Source organism: Plutella xylostella, chromosome 3, assembly GCF_932276165.1.
Source record: "Plutella xylostella chromosome 3, ilPluXylo3.1, whole genome shotgun sequence".
NCBI lineage: Eukaryota > Metazoa > Arthropoda > Insecta > Lepidoptera > Plutellidae > Plutella > Plutella xylostella.
In genome coordinates this window covers 1,972,147-1,994,506 of record NC_063983.1, presented here as the reverse complement: position 1 = coordinate 1,994,506, position 22,360 = coordinate 1,972,147, and the positions used below count along the sequence as shown (strand labels likewise).

The window sequence follows — 22,360 nt, the reverse complement described above, 5'->3', positions numbered from 1 at the left end:
TTTTACGTATAAAAACCCACCGCTTTTAGCACCTGGGGTTAAAACTGACATATCTCGTTATCGTCCGCCAACCCACAGCACGTGCAGCCGGATCGTTACCCCCCATTATAAATAACGGCGTCTGACAACTCAACAATACTCAGTGTGTGTGTTGGAACCGCGACAGGCCCACGTCTCTAGTGCACGCCCCGACGGAGCGATCTATTTTTCTTTTTTATTTGGCTGTAGCCATTGTATGGGTGAGTTTTTTTTTCTTAATTACTCTATGACTTTCCGGCCAGTGTTTGTTTTAAGGTGACATGTTGTTCGAAGGAGGTTTAGGTTATTGTGAACTCGTGCTCGCATTCAGACGAAAGTGATTGTTGACCCTTGAGTAACGTGGCATTTACGGTGTGTAGTACGTATAGTAAACGTAGATAAGTCCTTTCTCTTTTTTTATAATAATATTATTGTTTACAATGGTAACGTGATTGTATGACGTAGTTACTACGTATTTATTATAGTGATAGAGATAATACAGATAATCTCATCATGAAACAACCGCACGAATTTTGCGCGAAATAATTAATTCTCATGTTTTTAATGAACAATGAAGTTAACAGCGTTAATTTAATGGCTAGATTAGATCTTAATATTGTTGCACAGTCACAATGAATGAATTGATGATATTTTCAGGTATTATTCCATTCAATATTATCACACAATTTTCTAAGCCCCACTTGCGCAGACCTGGGTTAGCGAATTAACTCGGAGATATTTGACATAAGAAGGGTTAGATTATTAATTTGTCTTGCATCGCTGAAATATGAGCGCTAACCTTGGGATAAACTCTTAAATATTTAACCCCCCAATATTGGAGGGTTAAGACGCTAACCCGTCTTACGTCAAAAGAAAAGGTTTTTATCAATATTCTTGTATTCGTTGGAAATGTTTGATTATGATGATTAACTCATCATTCTTATATTCACATATATTCTTTTCGCTGTACATTTTTGTACTCACGTGATAGGTCGCGAGCCGTATCGCCGCTTTTGAAAGAGTGCAATGCACTTTAGGGTACACATTTAGATCATGATGTTTTTTTCACCGTAAGAGCTATGGTATACATTTTTGGAGATATTGTGTAGAGTAGGTAGAAAATAATACTCAGAGTGGACAGAATAATAATAATTTATTTACAGAAAATGAGCCTACTTATACGCGCGGTGCTAACTTAAATACTCGTGGAGTCGTGGCGTTGGGAATGCACGGGGACTCGTTCCTTTTCTGCGCTGTCGGAGGCTCTCCTCTCCGAGCTGCCGCGGTGACGGTGGTGGTCGCTGCTGCTGCTTGCTTGAGCTTGCTGAACAGTTATTTTCGGAACTCCCTCTTTGTTTCCAGACTGACTGAGCTACCGCCGTTTCTTTTCAATTTTTTATAATTTTCGTAATGTATATCTACAAGGAAATCACAAATATGACACTTTGTAAACAAAATACAAATTACTGACAGATTGCGAAAATGGAAATAGAGAGGGATAGTTTTATCCAAAGACGTGAGGTGAAAACGAGATAGAAGACAATGTTTTTTTACGGCAATAGAAACTTGGTCCATTTCAGCCTGGAACGGGACATAGATTCACAGAGTGCAAAAAGAAACGTCAGGTTAGCTAACTCAGGGTTATTTTCCATTAGCGCAATCAAAAGTCCGGGTTAAAATTTCACAAAGTTAACCCTGAGTTAGTTACCTCTGAGTTTATATTTTTAACCCTGTGATCCACGCAAGTGGGCCTAAGATAAGTGGAGGATAAAAGTGTGACTTCTTTTAATCGCTGCATGGAAATCGCAGCCATTGTTCTTAGAATAATAAATACGGTAAGTAGGTACATTGCAGTGTCTACAGCTATTCACTTTCACTAATGTACTTACTACGCAGTGCGTGTTGAATGTTCATGGCGAAACCTAGTTACTTACTTAAGTAAGTGGGTAATATTTACTGCAGTTGATTATAAAGTTGCGATTAAAAAACTAAATATGCAACAGTTACAATGCAGTATGGTTTAATTTCGTAACATTATTAAGTATAAAATTTGAATGCAACAAGTTTTGTAATTAAGTTAATTATGCGTCTTAATTTAATGTCAAGTGGTAGTTAATTAATTAATTACATAAGTAGTTTTTTACAGATTAAAGTAACAGTCAGTATAATTATTAAATTTTAAAAGGTAGTTATACTTACAGAATATTATTTATAAATAAGGTCCAGATCGCGAACTAATTTTAGCAACCATTATGGGATCCCATAAAGTTGGGAATTCGAATGAGATACTTTTTAGAACAAAAAATTAAATTTGGTGTGACTTCGACACTACTTTTTAAATGTTTCGTCGTTTTGACGGTAGGCCTCAAAAATTTAAATATTTAGTAGTCCATAAAAAGGGTTCAATTGAAGTAACCTTCTTCCGCGTCATTAAATCATTTGAGCCAATTGACGAATCACGCACAGTTTACAGCTCAAACATGATTGGCCCTTCGAAATTAGGCCGCGAGTCATTGGCCAGGGCTCGAGGAACGCAGGAGCGGATCTAGGACTGTTATTGAAAATTTAGAAAAGGACATAAATAATTTTAGACTAGATAATTGCAGTTTACTTGGGCAGTACATAATCAGCAGTGTTAGTTATAGATACGTAGTAGATAAATAATAAAGTAAATAAATTATAAAAAAAAACTAGTACCGATTTTGTAAACTAAGCTACAAACCCCTACACCAGCTAAGTAGGTATATGTATATAATGCAACAGACAAAAACAAGTAGGTTTTGGTATCCTATCCACCTAACACTCCTCTTTCGGGATCGATATTTAAAAAATCCCTGCACCTGACTCACTCGGATAGAACCTTTGTGCATATCCCTTTATCGCCTAAACTCCTTCACCCTCATCATCATCATAGAATAAAACCTAGACTAAACTAAGTTTAGAACTTTCTTTAGAATACACTGTACTAAAACCTGTTCTAAACGGACTATATTTAGTATAAGTTTTAAAATAAAAGGGGCTAGCCTTCTTAAACTTTACCACTTAAAAGTGCATATATATTTTATAGTATCTAAGAGATAAGTTTAAGGTAAAGGCTCCGTATAACTGAGTCCACTACTGGAGTCACGTGCGTGAGTGTGGCACGTGACCCATGTCTGTGGGGGCACGAGACGTGTCGGCCATTGTACTGCCTTTGTGTGCAGTGTAGGTAGGTATGGTGGAGGCTTTACAGTCTCGTCCACTAGCATCCTGATAGTAATGAGTTAACTGAAATGACCTGATAGCTACGAATAGTAATTCGTAGCTCGAAAAGTAAATTTACACTTGTACTTGTATTCTTTTATATACAACTACACTACAGCTACAGTAATTTATATCATTGTAACCATAATATTAAGAGTAACTTTTACACCTTTAAGGGTCACCGTGGGCAATCTTTTAACAACAACAACTAAACAAAGCGTTTCGGAAAATGTTATGAGTCAGTTCCGCTAACACTTGATACAAAGGATGTTAACGTGAATCAGACAATCTACGTCATATAATTACTCAGCTGTTATTACTAGAAGGACATATTGAACTTAGCTAGATAATATATTATAATTAGGGTTTCGTTCCCGTGTTCCCGGGAATTCCCGTTCCCGGGAATTCCCGGGAAATATGTCATACCCGAAACCGGGAAAAAAAATATCATTCCCGGGAATTCCCGGGTATTATTTTTCATTGATTCTATGCTATATTTTCATCTTTATTTATCTGTTTCTCCTACCTAAAAACAAAAAAAATATCGGCTTTTACATATGTGACCAAAGAATTTGTAAAAGCTAACGGTAGTGTGACGCCTGTCATATTTTTTACCCGACTGCCGAAGGAGGAGGGTAATGTTTTTCGATTGTATGTATCTATGTCTGTTTCTTTGTTCCCTCCTGTAGCCTAAACGGCTAGATAGATTTTGATGTATGAGGTATCGTTAGAAGCGTATTGATGGCGCGATGACGTTACACTTAAAATGTACATAGCGCCCTCTAGAGGACATAACGTGATGATCGAAAAAATAATATTTTTGCAACTATGCCGTGTGGGGTATCAAATGAATGGGCTTGATTTGCACATTACAAAAATATGCATATTATAGGTATTTAAATAACAACACCAAAATTATAATTATAAACAAACAAAAACCCGACTGCACGCTAAAAAGGTGAAAACAAGTCCCAATGTTAATGGAAAGTATCGCAGGCGGGGACTCCGGGGACCAACTTGACCGCCACACAAGGCCGTTTTCTAAGTAACATTCAGCTAAATTGTGAAACCTCTGGTGGTCCCCGCCCACGATACTTTCCATTAACATTGGGACTTGTTTTCACCTTTTTAGCGTGCAGTCGGGTTTTTGTTTGTTTATAATTATATTTTTTTTATGTCCCGGTTTTGTGTCCGCGTTTATTTTTATAAAATTACTAACGCAGAGAAAAAACTAAAATAAGAAGTAGGTTGAGCGATAAATCGCTGAATGAATTAATTTTTCTAAAACATTGCCTCAAGTGTAATTAATTTTGAATAATATTATTTTCAAACTGTTAATCATAATACCTTTGGTTTAATTTACAATTAAGAAAAACAAATGATTTTGCATGTAAAACAAATCATTATAATTTTGGTTGTTAATTTATCTGACTGTTGTTTTTTTCTACCTATACGAGTAATAAAAGTAAGAGTTATAAAAGTATATTTGATTTAATTGTTAGTGTTTTAATACCCGAAAATAGGAAAAACTAGCATTTAAAATAAATTCCCGTTTCCCGGGAATTCCCGGGAAATCTTGAAAAAAATTCCCGTTTCCCGGGAACAGAAAAAGGTCGGGAAAAACGAAACCCTAATTATAATATACCCACACACCTAACATCGCCGTTTCATTATCACCTATAACAGCTGACCATGAAAATTCCTAAATTTCAAAACTGCTACGAAGGGTGCTACGCGGTATGGCTACGAAAATTCGTAGCAAAATTGTCTACGAAAAGCTCGTAGCATCACAAAATTTGTATTGTAACGTGATTTATTAAAAACGCTATTTTAGTACTTACCATTTTCTTTACACAGCCACAGTGTAGTATGGTACAATATACCTACATATTACAGAATAATATGACACGCTGGCGAAAATGGGGAGGCATTGGTAGCTTGACGACCGAATGGCGTAGTGGTTAGTGACCTGACTACTGAGCCGATGGTCCCGGGTTCGATTCCCGGCTGGGGCAGATATTTGTTTAAAGACAGATATTTGTACTCGGGTCTTGGGTGTTGATATTTATATTTAGTATCTATCTATCTATGTATTTGTGTAGATATATCAGCTGTCCGACACCCATAACACAGGTTCTGCCTAGCTTGGGGTCGGATGGCCGTGTGTGAGATGTCCCCACATATTTATTTATTTATTTATTTAGCTACTTAGCAATAACTTTGCTGAAAACGTAGAATCGACATATTTTATACTTTTTCCCGATTTTTAACCGTAAGACCGTGGAGATAAGAGAATTTTTCCTATTTCACGGTCGAGGCATTTAGCTCGCATGCCTGCGGTGTCTCTCATCTTATTTATTTAGACTAGATGCTTCAATTTTTCTGTTTATCTCGGAAATACTGATAGACGTAATTGCAAGCACGAGATTTCATAGCTTCAGAATTAATGCATACTGTTTTAAGTATATATATATTTTTTTAAAAGAAAAATGCTAGGTACAAATCTTATTCATGCGGGATCTTCCAAAAAGTGATCATACACTATAGTGCATGATTAGTTGTTGTCCTCCTTTCCGATACTGACTCACTTTTTGCAAGATCCCATAGTGAGATTTTCATCAGATTTTTCGCCTAGTGGAAATTGGTTTGTTATACAGGGTTGTATTTTTCCACCGGGTGCGACGAACCCCTATAGAGGGGGGGGTGGAGGGTAGATGTAGTCGGACCCTTCCCCTAGTCTAAGGGGATACGGGATATGATAAATACAGACATAATACGAGTACCGAGTGTATATGTAACATAATCTCAAGCACTTAGAGGTACATACTCCGGTTAAGGTCACGGTTTTGTAGTTTATGTAGGTATTACATATTAAATTTTTACCTTTCAAAGGCATGTTAATTTCGTCTTTCATATAAAATTACGAGGGTAAATTTAATATCAGTAGCGTCATAAAAGATATCAAGTAAAAAAATATTCCACTTTGATGTCACACTCACAAGAGGATTTTGCGCCAAATACAATCATCATCTGTATAATTTAATTATTATTTCTCTTCCTACAACACTTAATAAAATAATAGTATAGGTACTATACTTAGTACCTATACTTAGATTTACATTTATATTAAGAGCATTGACTGAGATAGATAATTACTTTGAATAATTCATTTATAAAAATCTTTGTGTTTCAACTAATTACCTAATGGTTTATCAGCTGGTTATTGACTGAACAAAGTCACATTGTTCGGTCACATTTTAACTAAACGACTTGATAAATCCTGGTCTGATCATTAAGTTAATTACAAAAACAATGTGGCGATTATATGTATTATGTATGCGTTTGACGACATGTGTTTCATTGGGTATTCCCTATAGGGAATATCACATTACATACCACATATATGAATAGAGAAGTCCTATGTAATGTTTAATCAATTATACATAAGACACAATATTATTCTGTAACTTGGACTGACCTATGTAGTTCAACCTACCTATGGTACTTAACTTTTCCTCAGCCATCACATGAGAAGGTCTACTGTTTAACTTGAGGTCCTGAAAATCAAAAGTCAAGCAATAGTTTAACCATTAACTGTTTTGTGATAGCTACGGGTACAATAACCATCAACCGGTCCCTTAATGTGTATGAACATCGAAAAAACACTGATAAAATATTAATTACTACGAAGAAGAAGAAGAATTACTACGTATGAAGCTACGTAATACGTGTAGTATACGCGTTAAATTTAACAAGCATTTGCTGAAGGCGATCTATTTTCATCTGTGTTGCATCGCTAGTCAAGGTATCGGTCAAACTACGAGTATTTATAAATGTATTATTCACTGAGATTTGCACATGGCCCCATCATGTAGTTACTAGGTATACTTATAATAGGGTCTACCCACGTGCTTCAGATCGCCGTAGGAATTCAAGGATAAATAGTACCTATCTATCAGGGATTATTCTTCACCGTTTGACCAGAAGGCTTAGCACGGGGCGCAAGACGCGTACACCAAGACGTGACAAAAGTTTTGCGTCGCGCTCACTCACATCAAGTCGCGCGGTAAACGCGAATTAGTGCGAAGTTACGGGTTTTCTTAAGTTTACTGCTAGAAAGGTTGAAAAACTTGCACATTAAAGGCAGACCTAGCCCCGGCCTAGGTTGCCAGGTCATGGAAATCAGAACCTTCATACGATAGCCACAACCTTGCCAACTCTCTTTAGCCTTTATAATATCCAGTGTACCTATATTTACAACCTTTTACTTACAACCTTGTTCAACTTATAGGTGAATGTTGTAGTACTTGAAGTGCCAACAAATGAGCTTTAATAAAGCTGCTTTATTGGGCTAGAATTTACTTTATTACTATAGGCAAAAGTCATACCACAATAATCAAGGTATTATATACCTACTAGCTGTTCCCGCGCGCTTCGCTTCGCCTTAAAAAGTTTTCCCATGGGAATTCCGGGATAAAAAGTAGCCTATGTTCTTTCCCAGGGTCTAGACCGTATGTATACCAAATTTCATTCAAATCCGTTCAGTAATTTTGGCGTGAAAGAGTAACAGACAGACAGACAGACAGACAGACAGACACAGTTACTTTCGCATTTATAATATTAGTTAGGATTAGGATTAGTTAGGATTAGGATAGTTAGGATTAGGATAGACGCATGTTAGTTTAGCCCTGTCTAATATATACATCTGTCTCAGGTACGCATTTGTCTTATAAACCGTGTGTAACTCTCGCTTAAACCTGGTTTAAAATTTTTAGTCAAAGTTGTGTCTGATTTCTTAACTTCGTTTATGCTAGCGGAAGGCAACTTCGAGTGCAGTCAGACTGTACCTAGTACCTACAAATGAACGAGTACAATAGAACATAAGTAGGTCAATGGATCTTTGGCCGAGATCTTACTGGGTAACCTGCCCGAGTACAGTCAACCGAAGATAGAAGTCACCAATTAATTGCATTTATGTATATTTTAGAAAGTATATTTGAGGTGATGAGGAATAATTTAGTAACAGAGCATAATATAAATTCAGCAAATACACATAATATAAGTAGGTACATTACTTATTTAGTTTTCTTTTTCTGCAAAACCTACATATAATTAGGTTCTCTGTATATATAAACTTCTTTCGTTGACTGTACCTCATTTGGCTAACTAACAGATATAATTAGCTCGCCCGTCTTTACTCTTGAATCTGAGTACTTGACTCGTTTGTTTAAGATTAATTTGGCAACTTTATTAAGGGGATTACGAAACCTAAAATGCTAAAGTCGGTTTGATATACTTGATTGGATTGGAAAAACGGTAGCTTCTATCACTTTGAGAAAAATATATATTGTAGCAGAGGGTATACTCAACATGATATTTGCTTAGAAATTGGTGCAGGATTATAATAAGTATGTTAAAAAAATTGCAAACAGACCATGTCTTTTGCCATTTTTCGACTTATTATGAAAAAACCCTCGAAATCAGAGGGCCCATTTTCATGGAATCTTATATGTATGTGTAGGTAATTAAATTCTTAACAAAGTTACCTTAAAGAGTTGGATTTAATGGACCAGAAGTCAACTTTTTTTGCAAAAAACTAATAAATTCCGGTTTAAAAATGATGACGCCGTGACAGATTTCAGATTTCTTCAGTCGTCGCCCTGGTGGCGGCCTGTTAGGAGCGATACCCACGCCATTTTATTTTTAATCAAATATTTCACAAAAACTGATTAAATCAACAAATGATGACTGCAAATATTATAATACATATGCATTTGCTATGAAAAGTTAATTTTCTAAACATTTTAGATGGAGAAAAGCCGAAAATTCTTAGAAAACATTTCGCCTTTTCGATTTGTTTACATTTTTTACTATAGAGTTACAGATGCATAGATAAAGGTAAACATTACACATAATGACACTTATTAGATTCTCCGAATAAGAACTATACGGTCAATACAGTATGCCAAAGCGCGAGCCTGTTTATATTCTGAGGGGTAATAATTTAACTTTATTTTATTTTAACGGTTGTGTATGCTAGGTAAGCTACACAATATACAGGGTGTTGAAAATTTAGTTCTCAATTTGTATTATTTGAAACCAAAAACCGTAATTTTTTATAATATATATTTTAAGATGTGGTAGTCTGTACACTAAAGGGTGTTCAAAAGTATAAGTACTTTTAAAAATTGAAGAACTAAAATGTACATATTTTTTTAAATCTATGAAGGTATTTAACAAGCTTTGCAAAAAAAGCGGTTAAGTGCGACTTTATCTACATATCTACACACATACATACACTCTCACGCCTTGTACTAATGTACTCCCTTGCGGGGTAGGCAGAGGTGCATTGCTGCACCCACTACCTCTGTAGTACGTGGTGGTACGGTCTCGACCTTTCGGACAGTCAGTTTGGCATCCGAAATGCGTGATCGTTCGTTCACTGTCGGAGCAGGATGAGAACTAGCTCTTAGCTTAAAAATAGTAACCGCGTTCCTAGAGGGCTGACATCCCAAGGATTCATTACGAAAAAATGGACAACATTTCATTTTTTTTACCCTACATTTTTATTAGCTATTCGGAAAGCTTATTAAAAATTAGAGGACCCGTATTTTTTTATTTTTCATGTACATTTCTTTTTCCATGTTATTTTTAACTTTAAAGTTTATTATTTTAAAACCGGAAGTGACGTCACATATTAGGCTCAATTTTGATTTAAGTCCTTTGCCTTAGTCTCGAAAAAAAAAAACATAAATGACACTGACAACTGACAGGTGACATAAACTTTGTTTACGTGCCAACCAGCAAATGGGTCATTTTCAAATGACAAAAAAAGTGTGACATTGATAATTCTGATGATACAAAATACTTATCATGAAAAAATAATTTTACTAAGCATTCCAGTCAAGCATAATTGAAACACATGAATGCACAATATATTACTATTTTAAAATAAATATAATGTACTTACCCCAATTTTTTTAGCTATGTAGGCGGTGGCATGCTCTGGGACATATTATATAGCGGGTCATCTTTTAATGCGTACTAACCATTTTATATACGATAAATAAAAAAAAAAGTCAAAAAGTGTCGGAACAGAATTTATGAAAATGACCCAAATAAACAACAAAACGTCACGATAAAACGTCAACGTCAATCAAAAATGACAGTGACAGTTACTTTTTTTTTTCATCGATAGGCTTTGAGCAACAAAATTCATCGCACCTAATGCATGACGTCATCAGCACTTTTTGACTATTTTATGAATTTCTCCAAAATGATACATCCAAAAAATTCAAAAATATTTTTTTCGTGGCCTTTACAGCTAAATCTCGAAATGGTTTCCGATTTATAGCAGCTTTAGTTTTTTGAAATTTTGTCCATTGCTGGAGCTGTGCTCGCCATGCAGTGCATGGGCTACTTAGGAATCTGGGAGGCTGTTGCAAAGGAGTCTGTTGCCTCTATACGGTACGGGTGCCGTGCGATTTATGGCCCTTCCAGGAGCACCTGTTTTGTCAAGTCGAAGAGAATGGCTCGTATTCGACGCAACCTGCAGTACTGGTGGGATTGGTTGGAGGTCTGGACAGCACGTAGCTGCAGCAGCCGTCATGCCGTCATTCGACGCATAGATGCAAAAAAAGTTGAAATTCATGTTAATAATTAGATTTTAATTTTACAATATTGCAAAAAAAAAATATTAACATTGTTGAGTATGTTATTTTATTTTAGTAAAGTAGTAATAAAAACAAAGGCTTATTGCATAGTTTTCGTTCACGCTCGCCTACATCGCACGTTGTATATGAGAATAAAGGGAATTACTAAATTTTCTTGTTTAAAAATCACGGTTTCTGGTTTAGAGGAAAACAAATTGTAAAATGCGGAATACAGTTTTTTTTTCGAATAAAGAGTAAAACAAAACATGTAAATTCAAAAAACGTTTCTATTGACACTAGGGCATACAATACCGCAATACCGGGAACCCGGAAAAAAAATAAGTATTTTTCAATACCAGTATTGAAAGTTAATACCGGTATTGAAGTAATACCGGAATCGGACTTTTTAGGCTATAAATAAAGCGATTAAGGTATAGTTAGCCTTGTGTTCTTATATACTATGAAAGCGCACTTGTTTCCAATAGTTTAATGTAGTTTTTGGCCGTTGGAAATCTACTGTTGCCCATGCGTAAACCGACACCAAATTTTTTTTTTCAAATCTATCATTTTAACTCTAATACTCAATTGTCGTAGAAATCTATATCTATAATTACAGAATTTGATTGCCTTTTCTTGTTTAATTTTGGCCTATAGTCCTTTAAATACAATATTTGCCATTTATAACAACAAGAAAGTCTAATACCGGTATTATTTTTCGATAATGCCCATAAAATGTATCGTTTAACCAAAAAGTGCATAGCTGTTATAATACGTATGTAGTCTTATAAATAAATAAATTAAATCTTAATTATATTGATATATACTTACCTCATGCCATAAGTTTTGTAAAAGACCGACAGGTCTTGTAAAACATTAGAATTTAAGATATTTTTAGCCTAGGAATAAAATGTACACTAGACTTTAAAAAATGTATCAACCTTTTATGTTAATAAAGAACTTTAAAAATCAATCAAAATCAATACCGGTATTAGTACCGGAATCCCGAAGTAGTAATACCGAAACTCAATACCGGTATTGAAAATTATTCCGGTATTGCATGCCCTAATTGACACCAACTGACACTAATTGACTTTTCGCCGAGAAAAGTGGAGTTACAATGTTTGCGATCTAAAGTGATTATAGAATAATTAGAACTATCTATTTTTTTTCAGTTCACCTGGTGTTGACTGAAATTGTAATTAGGTACTGACTCCTTGACTTGAAAATAACTTTTTTTATAATCGTTATTACAAAACCGCAATTTTTTTAATACAGCAATATTTGTAGGTAGATAAATTATGTGAGATAGTACTGTTTGCTGATGATACTTCACTTATATTTAAGTTGAAGCGACAAGAAGTCAATTTTGACAATGCAAACAGTACTCTTTCCATAGTTGCTAATTGGTTCACTGTAAATAATTTAGCTCTTAACTCCAAGAAAACGAAATGTATTAAATTCACTTTGCCTAATGTAAGACAAGTAGAGACATATTTGACATTGAATAACGATAAGCTAGAGTTATTAAATGAAACGGTATTCCTGGGTATTACAATTGACTCAAAGTTGCAATGGGGACCCCATATTGAGAGGATAGCCGGTAGATTGAGTTCTGCAGCTTATGCGGTTAGAACCATTAGACAGTTAACAGATGTAGATACAGCCAGGCTTGTGTATTTTAGTTATTTTCATAGTGTTATGTCTTACGGAATTCTATTGTGGGGACGAGCGGCTGACATTAATCAAATCTTTGTTCTGCAAAAACGAGCAATTCGAGCCATTTATGTATTAGGGTCTAGAATTTCATTAAGAGATACGTTTAAGGAAATAGGTATACTAACTGTTCCATGCCAATATATCTATGAAAATATTATGTATGTTCGTAAAAACTTAAATTCATTTAGTAAAGTAGGAGCCACTCACGGTATTGAGACCAGAAACAAAAATAAGTTGCTTTTCCCCACACTCAGACTTTCGAAAACAAACACATCATTCATGGGGAACTGTATACGTTTTTATAATAAATTATCAAATGAAGCAATAAACCTTACCGAGCAAAAGAGCGCAACAAGGTTTTATTTTTTTTTGGTTTTAAGAAACAAAAATATTATTTCTATCATATCCAAAATACACATACTTAAGTACATATTATACCTCACCCAGACCACCCCATATCACCACCTTTGCCAGCTACGTAACCTTTTGGGACACCCTGTATATGCAGAGTTCTGCAAACTACTGTTCTGCTTTTAAAACACCAAAATAAAACAGGTCGTCTAACTAAAAGGTCACGTGACCAAAAAAAATATATGGAGAAGCGTTTTTTTTTTCACGAATATAAAAAAATACGTAGGATAAAAGTTATTCAGAGTAACGCCCTTTCGGCTAACTATACTTTTTTTAATACAACACCCTGTAGTCCCTCTTATATTAAAATCTGCCCCCAAGTGAGGCTATACTTAATTCGCGAAAAAAAAAAACGCGAATTTTTACATTCTGATTTCATTTCCAGGGTTTTAGACATAACATCAATAACATGCTGCACACGTAGGTTTCGGCTTAGTTTAGTATACCCTTTTTGCAACAACCTGTATAAATATCGGCACGGGCACGACTTTTTATAATTAATGATTAAATATTAAAAATACTTTCAAATAAAAATAAATATTTTCGTATCACTTACAAAACAATATTACTTACTTAGTATATGTTTAACAAAGTGGCATGTCTTCACTTTAATGTTTTCGAGTACTATGTTAAAATTTCATGTCATTGTCCGGAGAACGCCCCGCATACCTCAACCCCCCCTCACTAGATTTGACAGATTCTGATTTTCTTCTAGCTTTAGTGACAGCCTTAAGATGGATGAATATCTATTCTCATTATGAGTAGGTACCTGGTACAGTCAACAAAAATATCATAGAGAGATTAAACAACGATCCATCCAACACCAGATATTAGGCTCATACTTAAAATATTTCACAGATAAAATGAAAAAACATCGTTTTAACTATGTATATCGTTATATTCGTTATACAAGTGGTTGATTAGGATAGTTACGCGTTAAACTTTAGGTACCTAAGTAGGTAATAGTAGATGAGTAATTAGATTAGATTTTACTATCAACACACCTACTACCACGTAATGGATTATGCGCGCTTTACTCATTGGTCAACGATAGCTTACCCACCCACGTCACACAATCACTAGTAGTCTAGGTACCCTAATTCACGTGTAGAGCCGCATTCCACGTGTTTCACACAATTCGATACCCTTCGTTATTATCCAACTTTGGTTCGCCACGAGTTAATGAGTGTTTATGAACAGAATTACGCAATCTTGGATAGTTAATAATCTCTACCACAGCTTTGGTGTTTTAAAGAGAGTCAGTCATAAGATAGTGCAATAAGCTGACGAGTTCTTCGTTCTTCATCTCCTTTTCTCTTTATTCTTTCTTCTCATTACCTTAACCACAGAATAATAACTAGTACCTACTGCTGCTGCCTTAACTAACTTGTCCAATTCATCCGCAGAGCGAGAAAGACTAACAACATCGGTGTTAGAGAGTCAGCGTGCGCTACCCGAGCCGCCGCGGTCCGAGCGGGATGACACCGACTGGGAGGCCGAGGGCGCCGACCGCTGGTCCCCCACCGTCGGCCGCTGGGGCGCCGAGTGGCCGAGTTGACTCTTTGTGGACCCCCCCGTGACCTACCCGCTGCCGCGCGCGCGATGGGGGACGGCGCGCCCCGCGCTACGCCTGTCCCTCGCCGCTCATGAAAGCCTAGCCACGCAACTCGAGGGCATATTACGCAAGCTCATCTTCAACGAGAACTATGACTCGGTCAGCAACTTCATCAGCTTCTACGAGGCGTATGAAGCGAGTGATCAGCCGCTGGGTGAGGTCTATCAAGAGTATCGCCCGCCGCTTATGGAGAAGAAGCACACGTGCGTGGGACTCGCTATTGAACTGGTGAAGCAGTGGAGACGGCTGGACAAGGGGTTCAAGGGGTTGGGGCGCGCGCTGTCCATATACTCTTGTGAGGAGAAGGTGGGTACCATGTCAATAGTCAACTGCGCTACTATTTACTGTATTTATATTTAGACCCTTTCTACTCAATGACAAAGTAGACTAAATCCTCTTATCAATGTCCCATAAAGCTTCTACTTCTTCATCGTCTCTATGTCGCTATATTGCTTGCTTCACGTTCCATGGCGAGAGCCCTCTCTAATTCAAACCTCCTACCAGGTGGAAAACGGCGGCGAGTACGTGAACAAAGCCGAGCCGGAGCTGGTGGATGGAGCTGAGAAGGAGCACGTGATGGCGGGGATACACATCGAGGTGGACGGGCGCGCCGGCGTGCTGCTGGCCGACCCCGGCTACCACGTGCCGAGAGTGCTCACTGTCATGGAGGATGGGGCTTACCCGCACACAGGTAAGGGGAGGTTTTAATGCCGTAGGTTATTGTAGTCAGTTACTAAGGAGCGGCTTTAATGCCGTATGTTATTGTAGTTGGTATATACAGCGGTAGTTAAATGACAATCGTCCACAACCGGAGCTAGTCGAGGGTGCTGAGAAGAAGCAGCTTAGCAGCAGTTAGTTACTAAGGAGCGGCTTTAATGCGGTAGGTTACTGTAGTTAGTATAGCGGTAAGTAAATGACAATCATCCACAACATGAGCTAGTCGGAGGAGCCGAGAAGGAGCACGTGATGGCGGGGGTACACATCGAAGTGGACGGGCGCGCCGGCGTGCTGCTGGCTGACCCCGGCTACCACGTGCCGAGAGTCCTCACTGTGATGGAGGATGGAGCTTACCCGCACACAGGTAAGGGGCGGCTTTAGTGCCGTATGTTACTGTAGTTAGTTACACAAGTAGCACAGACAGGCTGTTTATCAGCTGTGTTTAGTTTATTTGTACAGTTCAGCGGTTAACAATTGACCAGTGCTAGATCTTATATAGCCTCGGTCCTCTCCCAAGAAGCCTCTTCACAGACACTCCGTAACTATTGCTATTCATGCAAATCATGCAGGGTGGTATGTTCGATGGCGGCAATTCTCAATGAGATTATGCGCTCCTCTGAGTTCGAAATTCGGCCCAGAGCAGTTGCAGTTGTTACAGCAGCTTATCTAAACCCACCTGATTAACCTAAACCATTCTGCATCACCCAGGCTGGTTCACCCAATCCGACGAGCCGCACTCCCGCAAAGAGTACCACTACGCGTTCAACTCTCACCACCACGGCTACGTCGAGTGGCGCGAGAGAGACACCCGCGGCCCGCTGGTCGTCAGCCAGACGTCGCTCATCTACGTCGCCAGGCCGTATCTCACTGGAGTGAATGTGACTGAGAGACGGAACCTCGTTTATAACTTCAAGTTAGTAATTGTTATGTGTAAATAGTGAGAGATACCTATACAGGGTTATTGGTAAGTAGACCGGATCCTTTCAGGAGGTGATAGAGGAAGGCATTTCCAGACGATTGAACCCTATAATGCATTATCCGAAACTTAACCATTTCTAAGATATTTCATATTTAAGTTTTTTTTTAATTTTTTGCCAAAATTTTATGTTTAAAACCGAAAATAAAAAAAACTAGCCATATTTCAATAATTTTTTTTGTTGTTTCGCACAAGATACACCTTAATAAACTAATTAAAATAATCAAATCTGCATTATTTGAAATTTATTTTAAATTTAAATTAGACACAAGAGCTCAAAATAGTTAAACATTTTTAAAAAATATTCAGAACGTAAAAACAAATAAGTTAAATTATTAACTTATAAGCTTTCAAATGAGATATTTCAATATCAAATCGATTAAGGAATCACCAAGATACGGCCAAAACAACCAGCACAGGTGGACAAAATTCAATTGAAAAACGAACAAGTTTAGCCTAATTTAAAGGTAAAACAAGTGCGAGTCGGGCTCGCGCACAAAGGGTTCCGTAGCTTAAATCAACCTATCTCAAAAACTATAAGAGATACTTTGATCAAACCAAAAATCGTTGAAAGAGTTAATTAGCATGCATCACCTCTATTTTTTTTAGAATTTTATACCCCGTAGTTATAAAAATAGAGGGGGGGGGACATACTTTTTACGACTTTGAGAGCTGATATCTCAAAAACCGTTCACTTTAAGAAAAATGTTTTTTAGAAAACTTTATATCATTTTAAAAGACCTTTCCATTGATACCCCACACGGGTATGTACATCGAAAAAAAAAATTTCATCCCTCAGTTACATGTATGGGGGGCCCCACCCCCAATTCTTTTTTTTACTATTTAGTGTCATATTTTTGTAGCGGTTCATACAACACATATTCCCATCAAATTTCATCACTGTAGTACTTATAGTTTCCGAGTAAATCGGCTGTGACAGACGGACAGACGGACAGACGGACAGACGGACAGACGGACAGACGGACAGACGGACATGACGAAACTATAAGGGTTCCGTTTTTGCCATTTTGGCTACGGAACCCTAAAAAGTGTGATTGTTTTCAGTCCTGTTGACTTTAGTATGGAAATCCCTACTGAGTTTTCTCCGCCTTCTCTGGTTGTTTTGGTCATATCTTGGTGATACCTAAATCGATTTGATATTTAAATATCTTATTTGAAAGCTTATAAGTTAACCATGTTTTTACGCTAAAGTGCACAAAAAATTGTCATATGACATTCTTTTTTAATTTAAAAAAAAAAAAAAAAAAAAAAAAAACACGCACTCACGCCTTGTAATGTACTCCCTTGCGGGGTAGGCAGAGGTGCATTGCTGCACCCACTTTTCGCCAGAGTGTTATGTTAGTCCCAATGTAATAGGGGGCGGGCCTATTGCCATTTTACGGGCACATCCAAGACCTGAGAACAAATATTCGTGTTTAAACAAATATCTGCCCCAGCCGGGAATCGAACCCGGGACCTTCGGCTCAGTAGTCAGGGTCACTAACCACTACGCCATTCGGTCGTCAAATTAATCGTTGTTTAATTTAACTTATTTGTTTTTACGTTCTCAATATTTTTTAAAAATGTTTAACTATTTTGAGCTATTGTGTCTAATTTAAGTCAAATAATGCAGATTGGATTATTTTAATTAGTTTATTAAGGTGTAACCTGTGCGAAACAACAAAAAAAGTTATTGAAATATGGCTATTTTTTTTATTTTCGGTTTTAAACATAAAATTTTGGCAAAAATTTAAAAAAAACTTAAATAGGAAATATCTTAGAAATGGTTAAGTTTCGGATAATGCATTATAGGGTTCCATCGTCTGGAAATGCCTTCCTCTATCACCTCCTGAAAGGACCCGGTCTACTTACCAATAACCCTGTATAGTACCTACTATAATAAATGAATATGAATAATACTTAATATGCTGTTGAAATAAATAAGAGATGGAGGTAGGTATGTAGTCATCATTATTAGCCACAAGTCGTCACTGATAACTGATTGACACCATGCAAAACCACATTCTATCCTCGGGTTACAGGCAATTGTCTTTTAGATTAATTTAGGTAAGTACTTAGTTAGTTTTTAGGGTACCGTAGCCAAAATGGCAAAAACGGAACCCTTATAGTTTCGTCATGTCCGTCTGTCCGTCTGTCCGTCTGTCCGTCTGTCACAGCCGATTTACTCGGAAACTATAAGTACTACAGTGATGAAATTTGATGGGAATATGTGTTGTATGAACCGCTACAAAAATATGACACTAAATAGTAAAAAAAAGAATTGGGGGTGGGGCCCCCCATACATGTAACTGAGGGATGAAATATTTTTTTTCGATGTACATACCCGTGTGGGGTATCAATGGAAAGGTCTTTTAAAATGATATAAAGTTTTCTAAAAAACATTTTTCTTAAAGTGAACGGTTTTTGAGATATCAGCTCTCAAACTCGTAAAAAGTATGTCCCCCCCCTCTATTTTTATAACTACGGGGTATAAAATTCTAAAAAAAATAGAGGTGATGCATGCTAATTAACTCTTTCAACGATTTTTGGTTTGATCAAAGTATCTCTTATAGTTTTTGAGATAGGTTGATTTAAGCTACGGAACCCTTTGTGCGCGAGCCCGACTCGCACTTGGCCGGTTTTTTTATACTAACTTACGCAGATAGGGATAGGGATTTCTTTCGATTTCTTACTTGCATAGGTAAACTTGCATTGCAGCACTTTATAAATGCCTGCTTTATCTCTAATCATTTTTAAATATACCCCATGATTCCCCAATTTCAAATTACATTCCCCCTGCGCAGGAGTCTCCTATCCCGCGACCAGAAGGGCCACGTGACGGCCGGGATCTACTTCCCCGTGGGTGCGAGAGGGAAGGACGCTCAGTTCACTCTCTTCCTCGACGACGGAACCTCGAAGCAGAAGACAAAGTTCAAATTCAGTGCCTTTTTGAGACGAGATGAGGTGATTATCTAATTTAATAAGTAGGTTAGCATGAAAGTATTGCAAAATAATTTAATCATGCATGTTATATGTAAAAATGCCTGATAAGAAAAGATTGATGGGAAGAGATTACTTATATTAGAACACAAAATCAAGGTTATACAAGCAGTCGCCATTCTTAGGTAAGTATACGCGCGCAGATAAAGAAACAAAATGAAAATGGCCGCCGTTACATAAGTAGGAGTGTTGAGAGAGGCCTATACAAATAGAGCGAGATAGCATGAGTCATGTCACCATCTTCATAATGTATCTTTATCTGCCAGAGTAAAGTAGTAATCTATCACAAAAGTGACTAAACTATTTACCATTTCTGCAATAGGTACTTATAATTATGTCTTCTGCCATATAATTTTCTCATAGACCTAATATTTTATACGATTTGTCCGTATGAAAATCAAATAAACGCTCATCGGTCGTAATCATGTAATTTTATTATATAATTTTTATTATACAATGGAACGTTACCGTTTCATTGCCGATTTATTATGGACACCTATCATTATCTGCGTACTAGATAAGTATATCCCGTCCTTTATAAATTTCCAACGTATTATCTTTCTATCCATCATCTATAGGTAATTTTCCAGTTAAGTGCATGTTTCCCCATGTGATATGATTTATAATGTCCACAAACATGTAATTTCGTTTCACATGGCATTATTTATATGCCAATAGGTAGGTAGTGGTTTTACATACAGATTATGCTTTATGTGTATGTAAAACCATACTATACTATTAACTATAACTAGGTCACCTCGCACTCTTCTAGTCATAAGAAATAGGTAGGTAACCTAAGTTAGGCTATAACTATATTGACCAACGCTTGCTATGAAACATATGAATGTAATAAAATTCTACTAAGTAGGTACTTACTACTTCTGATCTCCTAGGACAATATTCTAGTCTATGGGACAATCTTTAACTTTAAAAGAGAAACATCGAAATATACTACTCATATAGGATGTAGGGCTTCCGCTGTATGAATTATTATACTTTATCACAAATTCATGCCATGTTTTCTCATCCCAGGTGCCAGAAGCCATAGAGGATCAAATAGAGCAGTGCAACAAGCAGATGAACTACAAATACGGGAACCTTCTAGACACCATCTGCAGAGCTGCAAGAGTCATGACCGACGACTCATTTATACAACAACTGCTGGAGATCAACGATGATATAGCTGCAGTTTCGCTGTGAGCTAAGAAATGGAAACAAGCCAAAAGAAAATGGCGGCCAAGATGGCGAAAACATAACCTCAAAATATATCGTAAAACGAAGTTACTTATGTTGGTACAATCTTAATGTTAGTTTGTATTTTTTTTACTGATCTGTATAATTTAATTTTATTAACTTGTTCAATGGGAATGGGAATTATTTTGAATTGTGTTCCTTAGTTCATAAGTTGATTTTTTATTCGATCGAGTTAGCTTACATTTTCTATGGATTTTACTATTTTGGTGGCAGATTTATATGAAATACACATTTATATGACAGTTTATTTGTTTTTTATTTGTCTACAGTATAATCTATGAACAATGCATACTGGAATCAATAATAAAAATAATCTTATAGTTGGTTAGTACATAATATGTCGCTATTCTACTGATCACACCACCGATAAAACTGTTGGTTCTTTAATTCTAACATCGACTTATAATTTAAGATTAAAAATTATGGACATAACAGGAAAAACAGAAGTTCCCAGGGGAGAATTAGATTCAAAATAAGATAAGTAAATGAAGTAGGTACTCCTAAACCTTAATCTTTAAAATTATTGAGAACAAAAGAAAACAAAAAAAAATACAAATTATAATAATTTATTTGGGACATAGGGGAGCGCGATTCATTCCAAATACAATTTGTGCAGATTCGTCGCAAAATAAACTAAAATTAAATTAATTATACGTAAAGGAAACTGAGATTTGGGACCTTAACCTCTATGAATACAGTTATTAAGACTATTTTACAATTAGATTATATTCTAAACAGTTTTTAAAGAAAACCGGCGCTTCTTCGTTTTGGGTCGAAACAACCCATCGTTATAAACAAAATGACATAAAATGTACAAAATACATGCTGCAATAATTATTATAGTATGTACCGGTACCATACCATGTCGTGAAAGTGTGTAAGATCAGTTGTTTTTATATTGATGATATTTATATTTTGTACATTTTATGTTAAACAAGTTAAAAACAAATAGTAATGGAATTCAAAACTCGTCTGAATCAATCAGAGAAGAATCTTAACTTAAAACACATCGTCATTTCAGCTTCAATTTAACAGTAATTTTGAATTTATTGTGTACACATATCTAAAATATCTTTATTTTTTCTCATTCTATTTCATACGTCATCCACCGCTTATTAGAGAATTGTATAAACAAAAGTGTTAAACCGAAAACAAGTAGTTTTCTCATTTCAAGGCATATATATTTTACATGCTAATTGAAAAGTCGAGCATGTAACATTTGAAGTCTAATTCAATTATGTACTTTGAAGTACATAACATTGAGGTGGGACATAGTAAGCAAATATAATTAATTTTCTTAAAAAATACCAAACTTATGACAATATTACGTACTTCAATTTACAAATAAACTATACGATTGAACCACGAAGTCAACTAGAGTTTGCAGTATTTTATCTATCTGCATCAAAGTATCACTATGTCTATTGGGACTTTCAACGTTAGTTTTAACAGCAATACTGGAATATAACTACCTACAATATTGTTTAATAAATTACATTCACAAGAAGTAACATGTGGTTGCCTGAATTTAATCTTCACTGGATGGAAAAATACATATTTTTTATATTTAGATTCGAAGATAAGATATTGAAAACTCTTGTCAAACAATATTGGCGATAGCGAAGTTAAGACAAGCAAAAATTCTTCGATCTTTATGATAGTACAATAATTTAATACGACGTATAAATCAATTAAATTTAATAATACCTAAATATTTTACGTACAAAAATCCACTTAAAGACAGGGATAATAAACGTT

At 36.2% G+C, this 22,360-nt stretch overlaps 1 protein-coding gene across 1 annotated transcript; it reads left to right on the top strand.

Moving 5' to 3' along the window:
* The first annotated feature begins 81 nt into the window (after window positions 1-81).
* Window positions 82-20,847, top strand: LOC105382510. The gene is made up of 6 exons (XM_011552404.3): window positions 82-239; window positions 14,447-14,961; window positions 15,160-15,346; window positions 16,081-16,285; window positions 19,153-19,312; window positions 20,381-20,847. Exons 2-6 carry the CDS (start codon window positions 14,842-14,844, stop codon window positions 20,546-20,548), a joined length of 840 nt encoding a protein of 279 aa, XP_011550706.3. The 5' UTR covers window positions 82-239; window positions 14,447-14,841; the 3' UTR covers window positions 20,549-20,847.
* The last annotated feature ends 1,513 nt before the right edge of the window (window positions 20,848-22,360 follow it).